Source organism: Cyprinodon tularosa, unplaced genomic scaffold (genome assembly GCF_016077235.1).
Source record: "Cyprinodon tularosa strain WSP-4 unplaced genomic scaffold, ASM1607723v1 ctg528, whole genome shotgun sequence".
NCBI lineage: Eukaryota > Metazoa > Chordata > Actinopteri > Cyprinodontiformes > Cyprinodontidae > Cyprinodon > Cyprinodon tularosa.
Window position 1 is genome coordinate 776,615 of NW_024039261.1, and position 14,003 is coordinate 790,617.

A 14,003-nucleotide genomic window follows, 5' to 3' on the forward strand; every position below is an offset into this window, starting at 1 on the left:
TAGGACAACTCTTATTGTCTTCAAAGCCAAAATGCAATGGTTCGTATCAAATAATGGCCCTGTCAGAGCCTTAACTTAAACCCAATGAAGTATTGGCGCTAAAGTTGAAAACTGCTGTTCACAGACTGTTCATTTTGTATGTGTAAACAGAATAAAATCATGAGCTTCGAGTGAATTAGGTGATATAATGTACCTATGCAGTGAGTTTAATTGAAATGCCCAGCAAACTTTTTAGATTTGTTTTTCAAGAGAATTTGAAAACATAGAATTTCTAAATGATGTGCTATATTGGTCTTTTTCATTAAAATGCAAAAGTAAAATACAGCTTTTAAATTCTAAATTCAATCCCAACTCCTTCTAAATAAATACCCCCCTCTACTGACGCTGAGAGGCGCTGTTTTACGCTCCCCGGTCCAAATCAAGTCTTAGGTGGACTTTTTACTTCTCTCCGCGTTCAGTAATCTGACACCGATACAGCCTCAGAGGAGAAGGATGAACCCTTAACTCTGCTGGAAGGAAGAGAGGAAGGAAGGAAGGAAGGAAGACTCATCTAAGAAGATAGGACTGATCAGGAGCAGAGCGCTGTTCATCTTAAAAACAACCTAAACCCAGAGGCAGCAGGAGCAGCAGGGAAGGAGATCCAGAGTTTCTTGCGCGTCTTCTACATTTAACCGTTCTCCCCATCCATCAAATGATCCTAAAGCGGCAACTTTTACTTCCAAGAGGCGGATGGGTGACTTTCCACGTTGCTTTGTGAGGTGGAGATGATGAAGAATTTTAGCAGCAGTCCCTCTCACAACAGCAACAACAACCATCACCAGACTCCCAACCACATCAGAGAGCGCCACCACCGAAAGCACGGCTTGCTCAGCGCTCTACCGTGGCGCTTCTCCTTGCGAGGTTACGGTTTTTGCATGGCTGCGCTCTTCCTCTTCTGCTTTGGCTCGCTTTTTTACCAACTCAACGGCGGCGCTCCAAGAATCCTCCTTGACATCAGGCAGTATCTTGGTAAGATTTGTTTCTCTTTTTTCCAATATCTAGATACGGTGAAGTTAATCAATATTTTCAGAGTTTCACTGGATGCATACAGCTGCTTTTTATGTGTAGTTTTATACGTCAAACCAACTTAAAGCGAAATGACGCTCCGGATGGCTATTTATGCTTTCACGTGACTTTTACATATTTCTGCCTCTAGCTGCAAGTTAGAAAGCTGAAGCATTTGTATGACGTGTCAGGGCTCGATCGAGGAATCAGAGGTGCTCTGATTGATATTTAATGTGAATGTTAAGTGGCATGTCCTCCTAAAAGTTCAGCTTGCCCGCTCCAGATGCGCAGCGTCATTACGCACGGTTGGCACCTCAGGAACAGGGAGCGGATTCTGTTTATACCATGAGGCAAATAATCTTTAGTTTTTCACTTTTTTTATTTATAATGTAAAATATAATTCATGTAGTTTATTCAATGTTTCAATCAAGTGACTCAATTATTTATGCGTCAAAAAAGACTCTTATTTGTTGTGATATATTAACAGCAGATTAACCAGTGATGGAATGGCAAAGTGAATAATATTAACAAACTAGGAGTTTAACAAGTAATACAGTTCAGTAAATGAATAATTTAGTAAATATATATATATATATATATGTATGTGTATATATGTATAAATCTATCTATCTATCTATCTATAATTTCAGATTTTTTATAGTATGGTTCTAAAGAGAGAAACATTTTTGAATATTAAAAATCATTTGACTCTTAAGTGAAATAGATTCTTGAATTTGATTGGTGCTGGGCAATGAGCTTGTCCATAACAGCCTTAGTTTGCGCCATTACTTAGCAGTAATTTATGCATATAATAAATTATGTCTTTAGTTATTTAGATGAGATCATTTTCAAAAATATATTTTTTTCTAATTTTATTTAGATTTTCATGTATATGTATCCATATGTAAAAGCTCCTACCATGTCAACGTTTGGATTACCACCTTAGGAAGTAGCCCCATCACCCCTTTTAAAAACATTTTGGTAGTCCCACATGCCAAAAAAGGAAGAAAAAAAAAGTATCTGCTTTTTAAATTAACATATTGGAACTTCTGACCTTATGTTGTTCGCCTAAGCAGAATCAGATGCACAGGAAATTTCCTATCAGCAAATTTCTCACTGGGCTGCACCTTAGGCAGCAGTTGGAATGTTTGTGCCTCTGTGTGTATGTATGCGTGTGTTGAAAGGAGGTTGTGTTCTCTACCTACACGCCGAGAGCTTTGAGGGCTTTGTGACTTGATAAACATCTGGAGCAGAACAAGAGTCACTCACCAAGTCAGCCACTAATCCTCTGGGTCCATTTGGTTTCCTGCAGACGCACACATCTCTTTCTGATTCACATGTGGCGGCACAGAACAACTGCATAGTATTGTCCAAAAACAGAAGATACACATGACGTAAAGCAACTTCTGTTTAAATCATTTATTTTGCTTGGAAGTCCTTTCTTAGTCATGTTTATCTCTCAACATTCTTGATTTGTAAAATAACATTGCCTTTTTAGAAGTTAGTTTTGATCTTTTAAAATTTCCCAGATTATGACCGCCATCCTTACTGCATCAATTTTATGATAGGCCAACACGGGGCAATGCAAACCAGTAAAGTTAAAGGAATGGAGTATGTTTTTAATTTTCTTTCACAGAATTCTGACTTGTGACTTAAGATGTGTCTGATATTTTATTTTGCCCTCTTGAATCTGTTTAAATCAGCTAGCTTTTAAATCAGTGCACCTCTGTCTCTAGTATCAATGTAAATACAGGTGTTTTGCTAAATTGGAAGTTAGTATTAAAAGACTAACAATTAAACAGTATGGACACTTTGTTACTATACCATCAAATCTAGCTCTTTACATTGCACTTGGAGGCATTGATTGCTTTCTAAGAAGGCTATGGGCGATATTTTCATTATAGTATTCATTATTTTCTGTTTGTCTGTATTGATTTAGTAATTTGAACAACAAACTGCTTGAGCTCATTGTTCCTTAATGCTTGTCATCATCCAAGCTACCTTTCATCACTATCAATTATTTCCTTTGATTGAATATAGAGAAATTATATTCTATAAAGTGCATTTCTGTACCCAGCACTACATCTAATTTCAATCCTTCCTGTAATCCTGTACTTGAAATACTTCAGATTTTCTATTCAGACTTCTTTCAACTTCTTTTCTAAACTGTGCCAATGTGAAGTTGATGGTTCCTGTTGGTGGAATAGCATCTGAGCTAAGACAATTGTACTTTAAGAAAGTGTGATTGTGTGTTTCTCCCACTCAGACGCAGAGTAGAGGGAACAGACTGCGTTTTGTTCAGCCCAATGGGTAGGTGGGTGTTTGAGGACGTCACTCAACACGTAGTCGTTTGGATTAGAGCCGTGCACTTAATTTTACACCTGGATTTACAGCCCCGTTTTTGCTGCTAAGTGTTGCCATTCACTAACCTTCACTTGACACTTTCTCATGTCTCATTCTGTACTACCCACACTAAGATGGATTGGACTGCTGTGCCTAAAAGCTTCATCTCTGGATAACTTTTTTTTAATGTTTGGGTAAGATGTGAATATGTATTTGGTTGTGATCGTAGGAATTTTCTCAATCGGGGCCATTAATTACCCCAAGATGTTTGAGTTTGTTAAGTTCAATGGTCTGCCTTAATAGAAACATATGTATGTCCTGAAAAGGTCTTGGAACGACCATTTTTAAGGTAAAACTGATCGTAGTCATAAATACCATGTGATGTATGTAGGGATGATGCAATGAAATTTTTTAATTTCCCAAACAAAACGGATATTGCAGCTCTGAGAACTGGATGATTTCGCTATTAACATGATACAATATTAGCAGAAAACATTCAAGTTTTTATTGGTTATTGTATACTGTAGAATTTTGGAAAAGGTTTGTTCAAGGGGTAATTGTAAAAACAGGGAACGAAAGGTATGACACATCAAAAAGAATGGAAACTCCAATGTAAAATGTAAAGTTAGAGAAACCTTTAACAGCTTTTCCATCAGCATGAACATATCGCAGATTTTACATGCCAGCCGATAAAAACTGATATCAGTTTTCTGGCTAACATCAGGCCGATATCCGATAATAATGTTGGATTGGGACACCCCTAGATATGTTATCATTTTTTTTTTTTTTATAGCCCAAACTGTCTCCTTTAGTGACTCAAAGGATGCATAAAAGTACAATATGAAAGCAGCTGGCAGTAGTTGTAGGACTGAGGCAGTTTTTTAGTCGTTTGTACCTGCTTTGTCTCCATCCTCTATTTAACCTTGGTCCTGCAGAAGTATGCCATATGCAGGCTTACTTTGAATTGTCCAATAACATGAAGTTGATGCAAAACAAACAAACAAAAAAACAAAAATTTAGACCGATACCACTTCCTTACATCTAAGATCATGGATAACTGCGATAAATGTCTAACCAAACTTGGACGCATATTTTTCATCGGTGAAGGTGGGTTTCAGTAGTCTTCACTCACCCTAAATACTACACAAGGTATGTGGTTAAAAATGGTGTCTGCTTCTTAGAGGAACTTAGTCATTTTGAAATATTTAGACTAATAAATCTAAAGTTCTAAAAGCTGCAAGGTAAAGTGTTGAAGTTGGAGACTGCGGGCCGCTATTGGGGATTAGACAGGGATGTATGGGCACAGAGAAAGCTTTGGGATCTATATCTTTTCAGTTTCTTTTATATATTTTTCTATTACTAGTAGAGGTTATAAAAGTTTAGCTACTGAAACACACAGTCAAGTATGTTTATTATTTTATATAGAAAGAGGAAAATATTCTTTTGTTTGGAAGATACCAAAAGAGACCAAAAATTAAATAGCTCGGTTGATATCCAACTTTGTTATATTTTATTCCAAGAAAACCATATATAACCACTTTCATACAATACATCTAGCCAAGTCTACAATAGTGGTGGCAGCATTATTCTATGGGTATGCTTTTTAGCAGTAGAGCTGAAAGACTAACCCAGAGATGGTCCAGATTACAGTAACAACTTGAAGTTCAGTGGGAAGCAACATGGGGAGGACAGCCTTTTTGCAGAATACTCAGTTTCAGAAAGAAATTATAGCAAAGATCTCAAACTAAAAAGACCCATATAGCTGTGTACCTCAAAATTATAAATGAACTTTAGAAAACCAAACATTGCACTAACTTTTCCAAGGTGTTATTGCACAAAATATGCAAAGAATGTTTAAAATGATATAATCATCACCAAGAAATCTTAGGCTACAAAAGTTATTGATTTAAAGTTTTTAACAATTAGTTTACTTTACAGCATTAAAAATAGTTCTGGGAGTTTTTTTCCCTCTCTGTACATCGTACATTAGTGAAATTTTTGCAAAGTAACCCTACAGTAGTTGTACATGAGTAACATTTTTGACAACTCTACCCACTTTATTTGAGCTATTCAGAGATCAGTGGAATATGCTTATCGTCGTAATTGTCAAAACATAATTGTCAATGGAAGATCCTTACTGTCTCCCAACAAAAATTCTTGCTGTAAGGGTTGATTTCATACTTTTTTATTGAAAAAAGGATTTTGAAAACTATTTTCTCTGCATTCTTTTCTTGCTTTGTAATTATTTTTTTTTTATTTGTATTTTTTTTTATGTATTTTAGTCTTTGAAGTACCAGAACCTGCACATAACATCTGTATGGCTATATAATTTCTAAAAATAACAGCTTTTATGATTAAAACGTTATCATTTCCGATACTATAACGATACTGCAGCTATTAATATGGATATGGACCCAAAATGTATATATTTATTAGTCATTTCTTATGTGAAATATTAGAAAAGGTATGATTAAGATATATTACTCATAGAAGAATAATCAACAACAATAGATATAAGAAGAAGTGACCCTTACATAATTAACCACTGAGTGACTTATAAACTTTTTATCAACTCACTTAAATCAGAGATTTTAGACACATACCGATATATTCTGATATAGATTCTTTGACTAATATCGTACTGATTTTTTTATATCTTTATTGGATCAAGACTTTTCTAGTTATGATCCAACATTTAGTATAAATATTGAGTAGCCTTTTTACCAATTAATTTTTACTTTGAAATTCCACTTCAATAAAGTGTGTCAAAGTTTAGCCTTTTTTAAGTTAAATATTTGGGTAGTGTACACCACTCTGGCTGTAAGCAGAAAAAAAATCACAACAAAGTTATGGTTTAAAAACATCAAGGCATTTTCAATCTATGTGATTTGGTTAAATTACTGTAATCGATTCAATTTACAATATTATAAAGTTTTGTTTAGTTTTTTTTTCCTTTTGAGGCTTATGTATAGACATATAATGTGTCCTGTCTCAGAGTAAAGAAATTAGAATTTTAAACAAAGTATATTTTCCCATTTCTGTGTTTCTTTCCGTATCAACTTCCACTGTGATTGTTGTACATCGCTAAAAGTGATTACCTGCTTGCCATCATCTGTGTTTTCTTCTTGTGGACGATCATACGCTGGTGAGGAAAGTTACACATGAGCTGCACATTTTCAGGAGCACTTTGAGCAACCAGTAGCATAAGTGTGAGTTTTGGAGCACTCCCACCACTCCAGCTACCCAGCACACTGATTTCCTGTTCAGGGATATTAAAAACAAGGATTATTTCCAAATTATCATATTTTTTTGCTTTTAAAAATACTGATTTATTTGTGTTGGACTGTTGCCAGAAATGACAGAACTTCTTTCTTGAGACAGTTTATTAAGTGTCGAATTGAATTGAAGTCAGAGTGATGCAAGTTGTTGATCTTCTACTGGTTGCCAGGTGTGCACCAGTCTGGGCATAAGTGAAGTTGGTCATGTGGAAAATTGAAAAGCCACATTATGTTATGATTTTTCTTTTCTTACTTACTCATGCAACATTTTAGCAGGTGTTGCAAGACAACACATATGCACATTTTATACTTAAAGCCAAATATGCTGATTTCAATAAACTCATGTTTATTTTTTGCATCCATACAGGATTTTTAGCTGACAGATCTTATTAGGTATAAAAGCAAGACGACACATCCTACCTCCTCTGTACTCTGACTTCAATCACCAAACACTCTGAGCTCTTAATGTCTAAATCATGACTAGGGTTGTAGTTTCCCCACTTCGTACACAGCATGTACATGTACAGGTAAGACTTCCTCTTTTTAATGGAGCAGACCAACTTTTAATTGGCTTCAGGGTTTGATGGAAACTAAATAATGCATTTTTAAAATACTGAGATTGAGGATTTTGATAATGATAATCATTTCCTCTTTGCATTATTTAGTTATTGCCTACATAACTACAACAGGAAATTGAGAACAACTCCATGCTTCCACTCTAATTTCAAAACAGTAGCAGTTAGCATTACAAATGAGCATCTGCAGGCCTGACAGGGTACGGTTTCCATCTCCAGAGAAACAGGCAAACACTATAACAACACAAGATAATTATCTTTCATTTGTGTTTTTGTTTTCACCACATAAAAAGAGGGCATAGGGAAAGATAATTAGCAATCCTCAAGTCCTGTTAAAGTGCTACTGCTGTTCAAGGCCGGCTGAGTAATGGTGGCTAGAACACATAAGAAATGCCTGGCAAATTGTTGGGTAATGGTTTGTGACTTTGCTTGAGTGCCTTGTATGCATTATGTGACTGCGATGGAGTTATGTCATCTAATGATATGAAAACAGTGGGGAAAGAAAATATTGTCGAATGGGGTTGGGATGTTCCATTTTCTATAGGTGACCATTTTTAGAATGCCTGCTTTTTGTAAAAACAATATAAAATCTGTTGTGCTGTGATCATTTCCTCTACGATATATTGTAGTCTAGAAAATAAAAACTTAAAATAAAGCTAACTCTGAATTGTAAATTGATGGCTCCACTAAAGGGATAATTGTCAGGGGTCTGGGGCTACAATAACAGTTTTTGCCTCATCAAGAGAAATGATTTTGCTGGAAACTTATCCCAGAAAAAGGTCTTTAAGAGGATCCAGGAATTTTTTCTCTTCAAATAACTTTTTGGCGTTTTTGGAGTATTACAGATGGCAACTTCTAAATATGTCAGATAGGTTGATGAAGTCTGAAACTCGCAGTTTGTATATTAGCTTTAGGGTTAAAACATTTGGAATAACTTTAAATCAATCTTTGTTTACAGCTGTCTGTACCAAGCGAGAGTGAATTCTTTATTCACATAAATACTTAAAGGTTATATGGCATTTCCATTCTAAAACAAGTTTTAAATAAAAATTTAAAGCAGCATTATAGAGATTTTTACAGAACGCAGCACTATTATGCTCATTCTGGTGGATCACGGTCACACTTTTTTTTTTCTTCTTATGTCCAGTTCTAAGTATCCACAGAAACCATCCTGAAGGTAATGCTTCGATTATTTGCTAGGTTGGACCCATTCAAGGTCACATCTGCAGAAACAGTGTAGAAACTTCTTACCCAAAGTAAATTCAGGAAAATAGGCTACAGGCTAATAAATGCATAGATTGTATGCAAAGATTATAGATGCTGGACTGCTGAGGTGTCAGTCTGCTCATCAAAAAATGTTTTAGTTGTAATGGATCAAATATGAAGGACTATTATAGAAATATAATAATATTATCCCTTTAACAAAGAGAACATGGACGTTTTAATCTGCTAACAATCCCCTAAACATTTCTAACAGTTTCAGTTTTCTATTAACCTTTTAAAGTCTCTGTACAAGTAAAAAGGTGTAGTCACTGACAGAATAATTAGTCAAACTGGCACTGGTGTAGTGTTTCTCAGTGTTGAAAACAACCAAGATAAACTATATTTATTGGATCTCAGAGTAAAGATTCTTTTGCTTTTTTCCTGTAACCACTCAGGCCAATTATTAGTTAATGAAGGATTAAACATGTAAAAGATTGTGGCTTAATATATGGTCAGAGTCTGTGACTTGCTGTTTTAAGCTTCTGTTTTCAAACTTCTTCTTAATCCTATGGAAATATAATAATTTTATATAAGTCTTTGCTGTTATGGTTTTTGGTTAATGTATTGTATTATAAAATTTTTCAAACAGGACATTTTGATAAAAATTATGCTTAAGACTTCACAACGACAAAATAATCAGGCATTATATGAAAAGCTAAGCCATATGTTATTGATCTACGTACCAACTTAAGTGACAGCTGTAAAGTACTGTAATTAAATAAAATATGTCAGGCTCAGAACAAAAGGACCCAGTATTCAATGCGGAAAGACAATTAGACTTTACAAAAAATGTATTTATGATGGAATTATAGAGAACAGCGTCATCTAAGGCAAGAGCCTTTAGGAGAACAGAGATTAGCGACCACATCTATCTGGCAAAGGATGTGAAGAATGTGTGGGTCACTAACCTGGTCTTATAGTTCAGTGCAAACACAAAGGATGAGGTTGGTTCCAGCTGGTCGGCGGCAGGTGCCACCCAGAGAGTCCCAAAAGCTGATGTCCCCGAGTTTCAGGGGACAGACAGGAGATCAGAGCTGAGCAGACGAAGAAAAGCAGGATAACCCAGAGGGAAAATCCAAAGCTGGTGTCGAAGACGTGCTTGGGGGTCAGAGCCAGGAGGTCAGAGGTTTTAAGAGGTATCAAAGGGATATCCAGGACGGTGTCGGGGATGAGTTCCAGATTTAATACACAGACAGGCAGTCATTCAGCAGGAGTCCGAGGACAGGTCAGACAAATGGATCAGAACAGGAACAGACGGCCTCAGAGGTCCAGAGGCAGAACAGGTCAGGATAAGGCCATCAGTAAACACAGGAATGCCAGAGAACTCTCACTACAGGCTTGAATAATCTAGCACTGATGACTATTTGAAGGCTGGTTATATAGACTGGAGAAGTGAGATCAGATGAGCGGTAATGAGAACTGGGCAGAGATAAGCAGGTGAATGAAATAAGTAATCAAACCCGTCATTAACACCGAGATCATGACACAAATGCACTTTTGATATTTACTATATATCATACATTAAAATATTTCTTTATAAGGATATCTTCTTAAAACATTTGCTGACACTACCAAAGCCATTTAAACACTGTGAGAAAAAGGAGTTCTAATATAAACATATAGTGTTAGTAGAATTTCAAACCAGTGGTATTCAGAATTTTTAATAAACAAGATTTCTAACTTTGGAGTTTAATTGATGGGAAGATAGTTATCATGCTGAATAAGTCCTTACAGTTCTTATGCATCTAGTTCAAAACATGCATTGAGACAAACAAAGATATATTGGGCTAATGTGGCTCTATTTGTTAAGTATTTTGTTTTTCTTTTATTACAAGTCATCATGCCACATATTGTATGTTTTCTGCCTTCTGATCTGGGTATTAATTTATGAACATGTTAATTCCCTTCAGCTAAGTAAGCTTGATAATTACTTTAAAGCCTCTTAACACAAACTACTTGGCAAAGTAGTATTATTTTTTATTGATGTACAAACTATTTATATATATATAAAAAATGTATCACTTTAATACTTAGTCTTGATTGTAATTCATCACAGCTTACAGTATAAATATAAGACCTTTATGTTTATATTTGCTGGTGGCCCATTGATTATAACAGCAGACCCAGTTATTTTTCTTGTATCATTATAAACACTTCAACTCAAAACAAGGTTTGTGTTGCCTTGAATTAAATGTCTTACATCAGTCAGCTTTGTCCCATTTAAAACCTTTAATTGAAATCTGTGTCCTTTCATTACAGATCTGCTTTGCCCTTCCTCATGTCCTGTTCCCTGATGTTAGTAGCATAATTAGAAAGGTTCTTTCATTTGTTGGGAGTCTGCTACAACACACTGTTGGAGTGATGTAACACCCTCAACAGCATGGAAGCATTTTCCATCCTTTCAGTTCTACGTAAACGTAGGAGACCTCAAACAGATAATCTGTTTAAAATGTTTGTTTTACAGTTTTATGCACCAGTACCGTCTGACATTTTCTTAACTGAGTCCAGGATGGCAAATACAGTATATTGCTGAAGGAAATGGTTGTTACTGTCATAGATGTTGAAATAGAAACATGTGTTCTGGTGGTCAGTGACATGCCTTTCCCGAGAAGCAAATTTTATTCTTGAACTCCTTTACCACAACTGCAGGCCTCATGTCTCAGCAGTGAAAACGTATATAGTATCCTTAACTACAAAGCGGTGAAGTACCCAACCCAGGTTGTTTAAACCAATGTTCTATTCTGGATCTCTGCAATGCATAGTACCTTTATGTTTAACACAAGATGCATTTAACATTTCTTTAAGTTTAGCTTCTCAAAATAAGATACCAGTTTAAAGACAGTTCCTAGAAAGAGGTAATTTAAAGAAACAATTATGGAGCTATGCCTGTGCTTATAGTTTTGGTTTAATGTAACTATGCAACATCTAGTCTCTAGTGTCGTCTACTTTTTCTCACTCAACGTATCTTCTCTGCCTCCATCATATTTTTGTAACTGGCCTATATTTCTTAATCACCCTGAGCATTATAACTCTATTGGTTTAAAACTTTGGGCATCGACAGAAAATGAACAAAACAAAACCTTGTTTTAAGCTGTATGTGGTGCAAACCTACTGTACTTATGTGTGACCAACCTCATTTTATCTAATCTTGGAACAACAATTTGGCTTTAAACCTAGGCTGTCATTCCAACCAAGGTGATCATGACACAGAAATGGCAATCAATACCTCCACAAGAGTGACAGGAAACGACATCTCAGGAAGACAACACTGTTACCAGGGCAACTATTAGTTTTGCAATCCACATTTTATGACTTTATAGGATAATGGCAAAAAAAAAAAAAATTGATTGAACGAAGCCTGCACATTACTCCAAATTCACCTTTGAAACATATTGGGGGTACCATAATGCATCTTTTTTGATACATTTCTATAGTAGATCATGGGAAGAGAAATAGAGCTACTGTACTGTAAGTACAGGGCAATCATTGATCAAAAAGCATGTCTATCTACTAATTCAAGTTAAGAATCTGTAACGGGAGTGACAAAACTGACGTTCATAGATGCTCTGTTTATTTTGACACACTTTAAGCAATTTTTCAAAGTCAAAATTTGAAAAGTAAAAACTATTTCCAGATAAGCAAAGCTGCAAAAAAAATAAAAATAAATACTTGGCTCACTTGTGTGGGAGTGGCGGCCTAGTGTTTATTGCATAGGGCTTGGAATCCTCAGGTTGTGAGTTTGAAACCCACTGCTCTCTAGGCAAGACTCTTAGGGCCGGATTTATCAAGATCCAATTTTGCGTGCAGTAATTTGCGCTCGCAAACTGGAATTTTGCGCGAGGGGCTGAACCATGGTTTGCGGGTGATTTAACAAGAGTATTTGCGTAACTGGTGGCAGGTGCAAAACTGTTGGAGACGCCCTATTTAAATGATGGTTTTGCGCGTTTTGTGGTTTGCGGCAAAGTAGTTTGTAGTCTGTACAAACAAGTGCATTAGGAAATTTAAATCTTACAGTGACCCCCAACAAAAAAAAATAAATAAGTAAATATATATATATATATATATATATATATATATATATATATATATATATATATATATATATATATATATATATATATATATATATATATATATATATATATATATAAATTGGCAACCTTTATTCCCTAAGGTGGTATGTGCTGCAGTAAAAAAAAACAAAACAAAAAAACAGGTGTTTTGTATTGGCCTGTGACTGTGGATGAGATCCCCGCAGCATTTGGCATGTTGCTCCACAGGCGCAGGGGGAGAACCCCGACCCCGTCGGACAGCACTTCTGAAAAAACGAGATTGGGAGATCCCAGCTCTCGCTGCAACCGTACGCTGGAATGACCCAGATGCTTTTGAAACGTGTTAAATATAGAGTCAGATACCGTTAGCAAAATTGCGTTCAGGTTTGATAAATCACTTTGCGAGTGCTAAATTAATATATTTACATGTTCTCCTCCCACAAGACGCACTTTAGCGTGTAAACGCCCCATATTGCATATTCATTGCAGAAAAAGTACTAAATGGATAAGAGGCGCTATTTAGCACGTTTTAAAGACCAAATCCTTTTAGCACGCTGTTGATTGATCAGTTTGTACATTTTTTAGCGTGTGCAGTGAAATAGCTCACGTTTTAATACACGCAAACCTTTGATAGATCCGGCCCTTAATCTTTAATTGCTCCCTGGGCACTGCACAGTGGCAGCCCACTGCTCCCCAAAGGGGTGGGTTAAATGCAGACAGTAAATTTCTCCATTGAGAGATTTTAAAAAATTTTATATATTGGCATATTTACAAAAGAATTGACTGAGTCGGGTGAAATATAAGTGCATGGCATTTTTTTTTAAATCAATTTTTATAAATTTTTTGTAAGCTAAAATGGATCAATGTTTCATTTTCAAGTTCCCGCCACATTAATACTTTTTAAGGTATTTCCTTTGAAACATTCCTTCAAGTATTCGAACCTCCTTAAAAAAACATTAAAACTCAACACTTCCAAAAAACATTTTAGCTGGAATGCAGTGGTTCCCTGTTGTTAAACAAATCTCCTCTCTCCCAAATATCTCACCCCAGTATCAGAATGTGGACGTCCTCTCTGAAGCCCACTTTTGAGCATTTCTCTCTGTCTTTTATAGCTGCTCTTTTCCCCAAGTGCTGAAAGACTTTCTTTGCAGTGGTTCTGGCTTATGCGAAAGCAGGCATATTATTGCAGTCAGCGCTGAAATCCACATCAACCCATCACCTGTCATTTTTACCAACTTTTTAATATATGGGTTTTGATTTTACCTTTGAAGTGGCTATTTCCTTGAACATTATTGAAATAAAACTGATCAGCTCGAGAAAGTTTAATTGCCAGATGTTTGTATTTAGAGAAAGCTAACAGTTCAACATCAACAACGAATTGAAACATACACAGTTCCAGCTTAAATAAGTGATTTTAGATTCACCGTAATTTGACAGATATACTGTAT

General features: G+C 35.8%; 1 protein-coding gene across 2 annotated transcripts in view; it reads left to right on the forward strand.

The window, feature by feature from the left end:
- The first annotated feature begins 472 nt into the window (after nucleotides 1-472).
- usta (uronyl 2-sulfotransferase a) overlaps nucleotides 473-14,003 on the forward strand; it is a 63,141-nt gene continuing 49,610 nt past the window's right edge. The window contains exon 1 of one of the 2 annotated variants that reach the window (XM_038304194.1): nucleotides 473-1,008. In XM_038304194.1, coding sequence (XP_038160122.1) covers nucleotides 765-1,008 — 244 coding nt within the window. In that variant the 5' untranslated portion in view covers nucleotides 473-764. The remainder of the gene's footprint in view (nucleotides 1,009-14,003) is intronic. The other variant, XM_038304195.1, reaches the window with a different exon arrangement.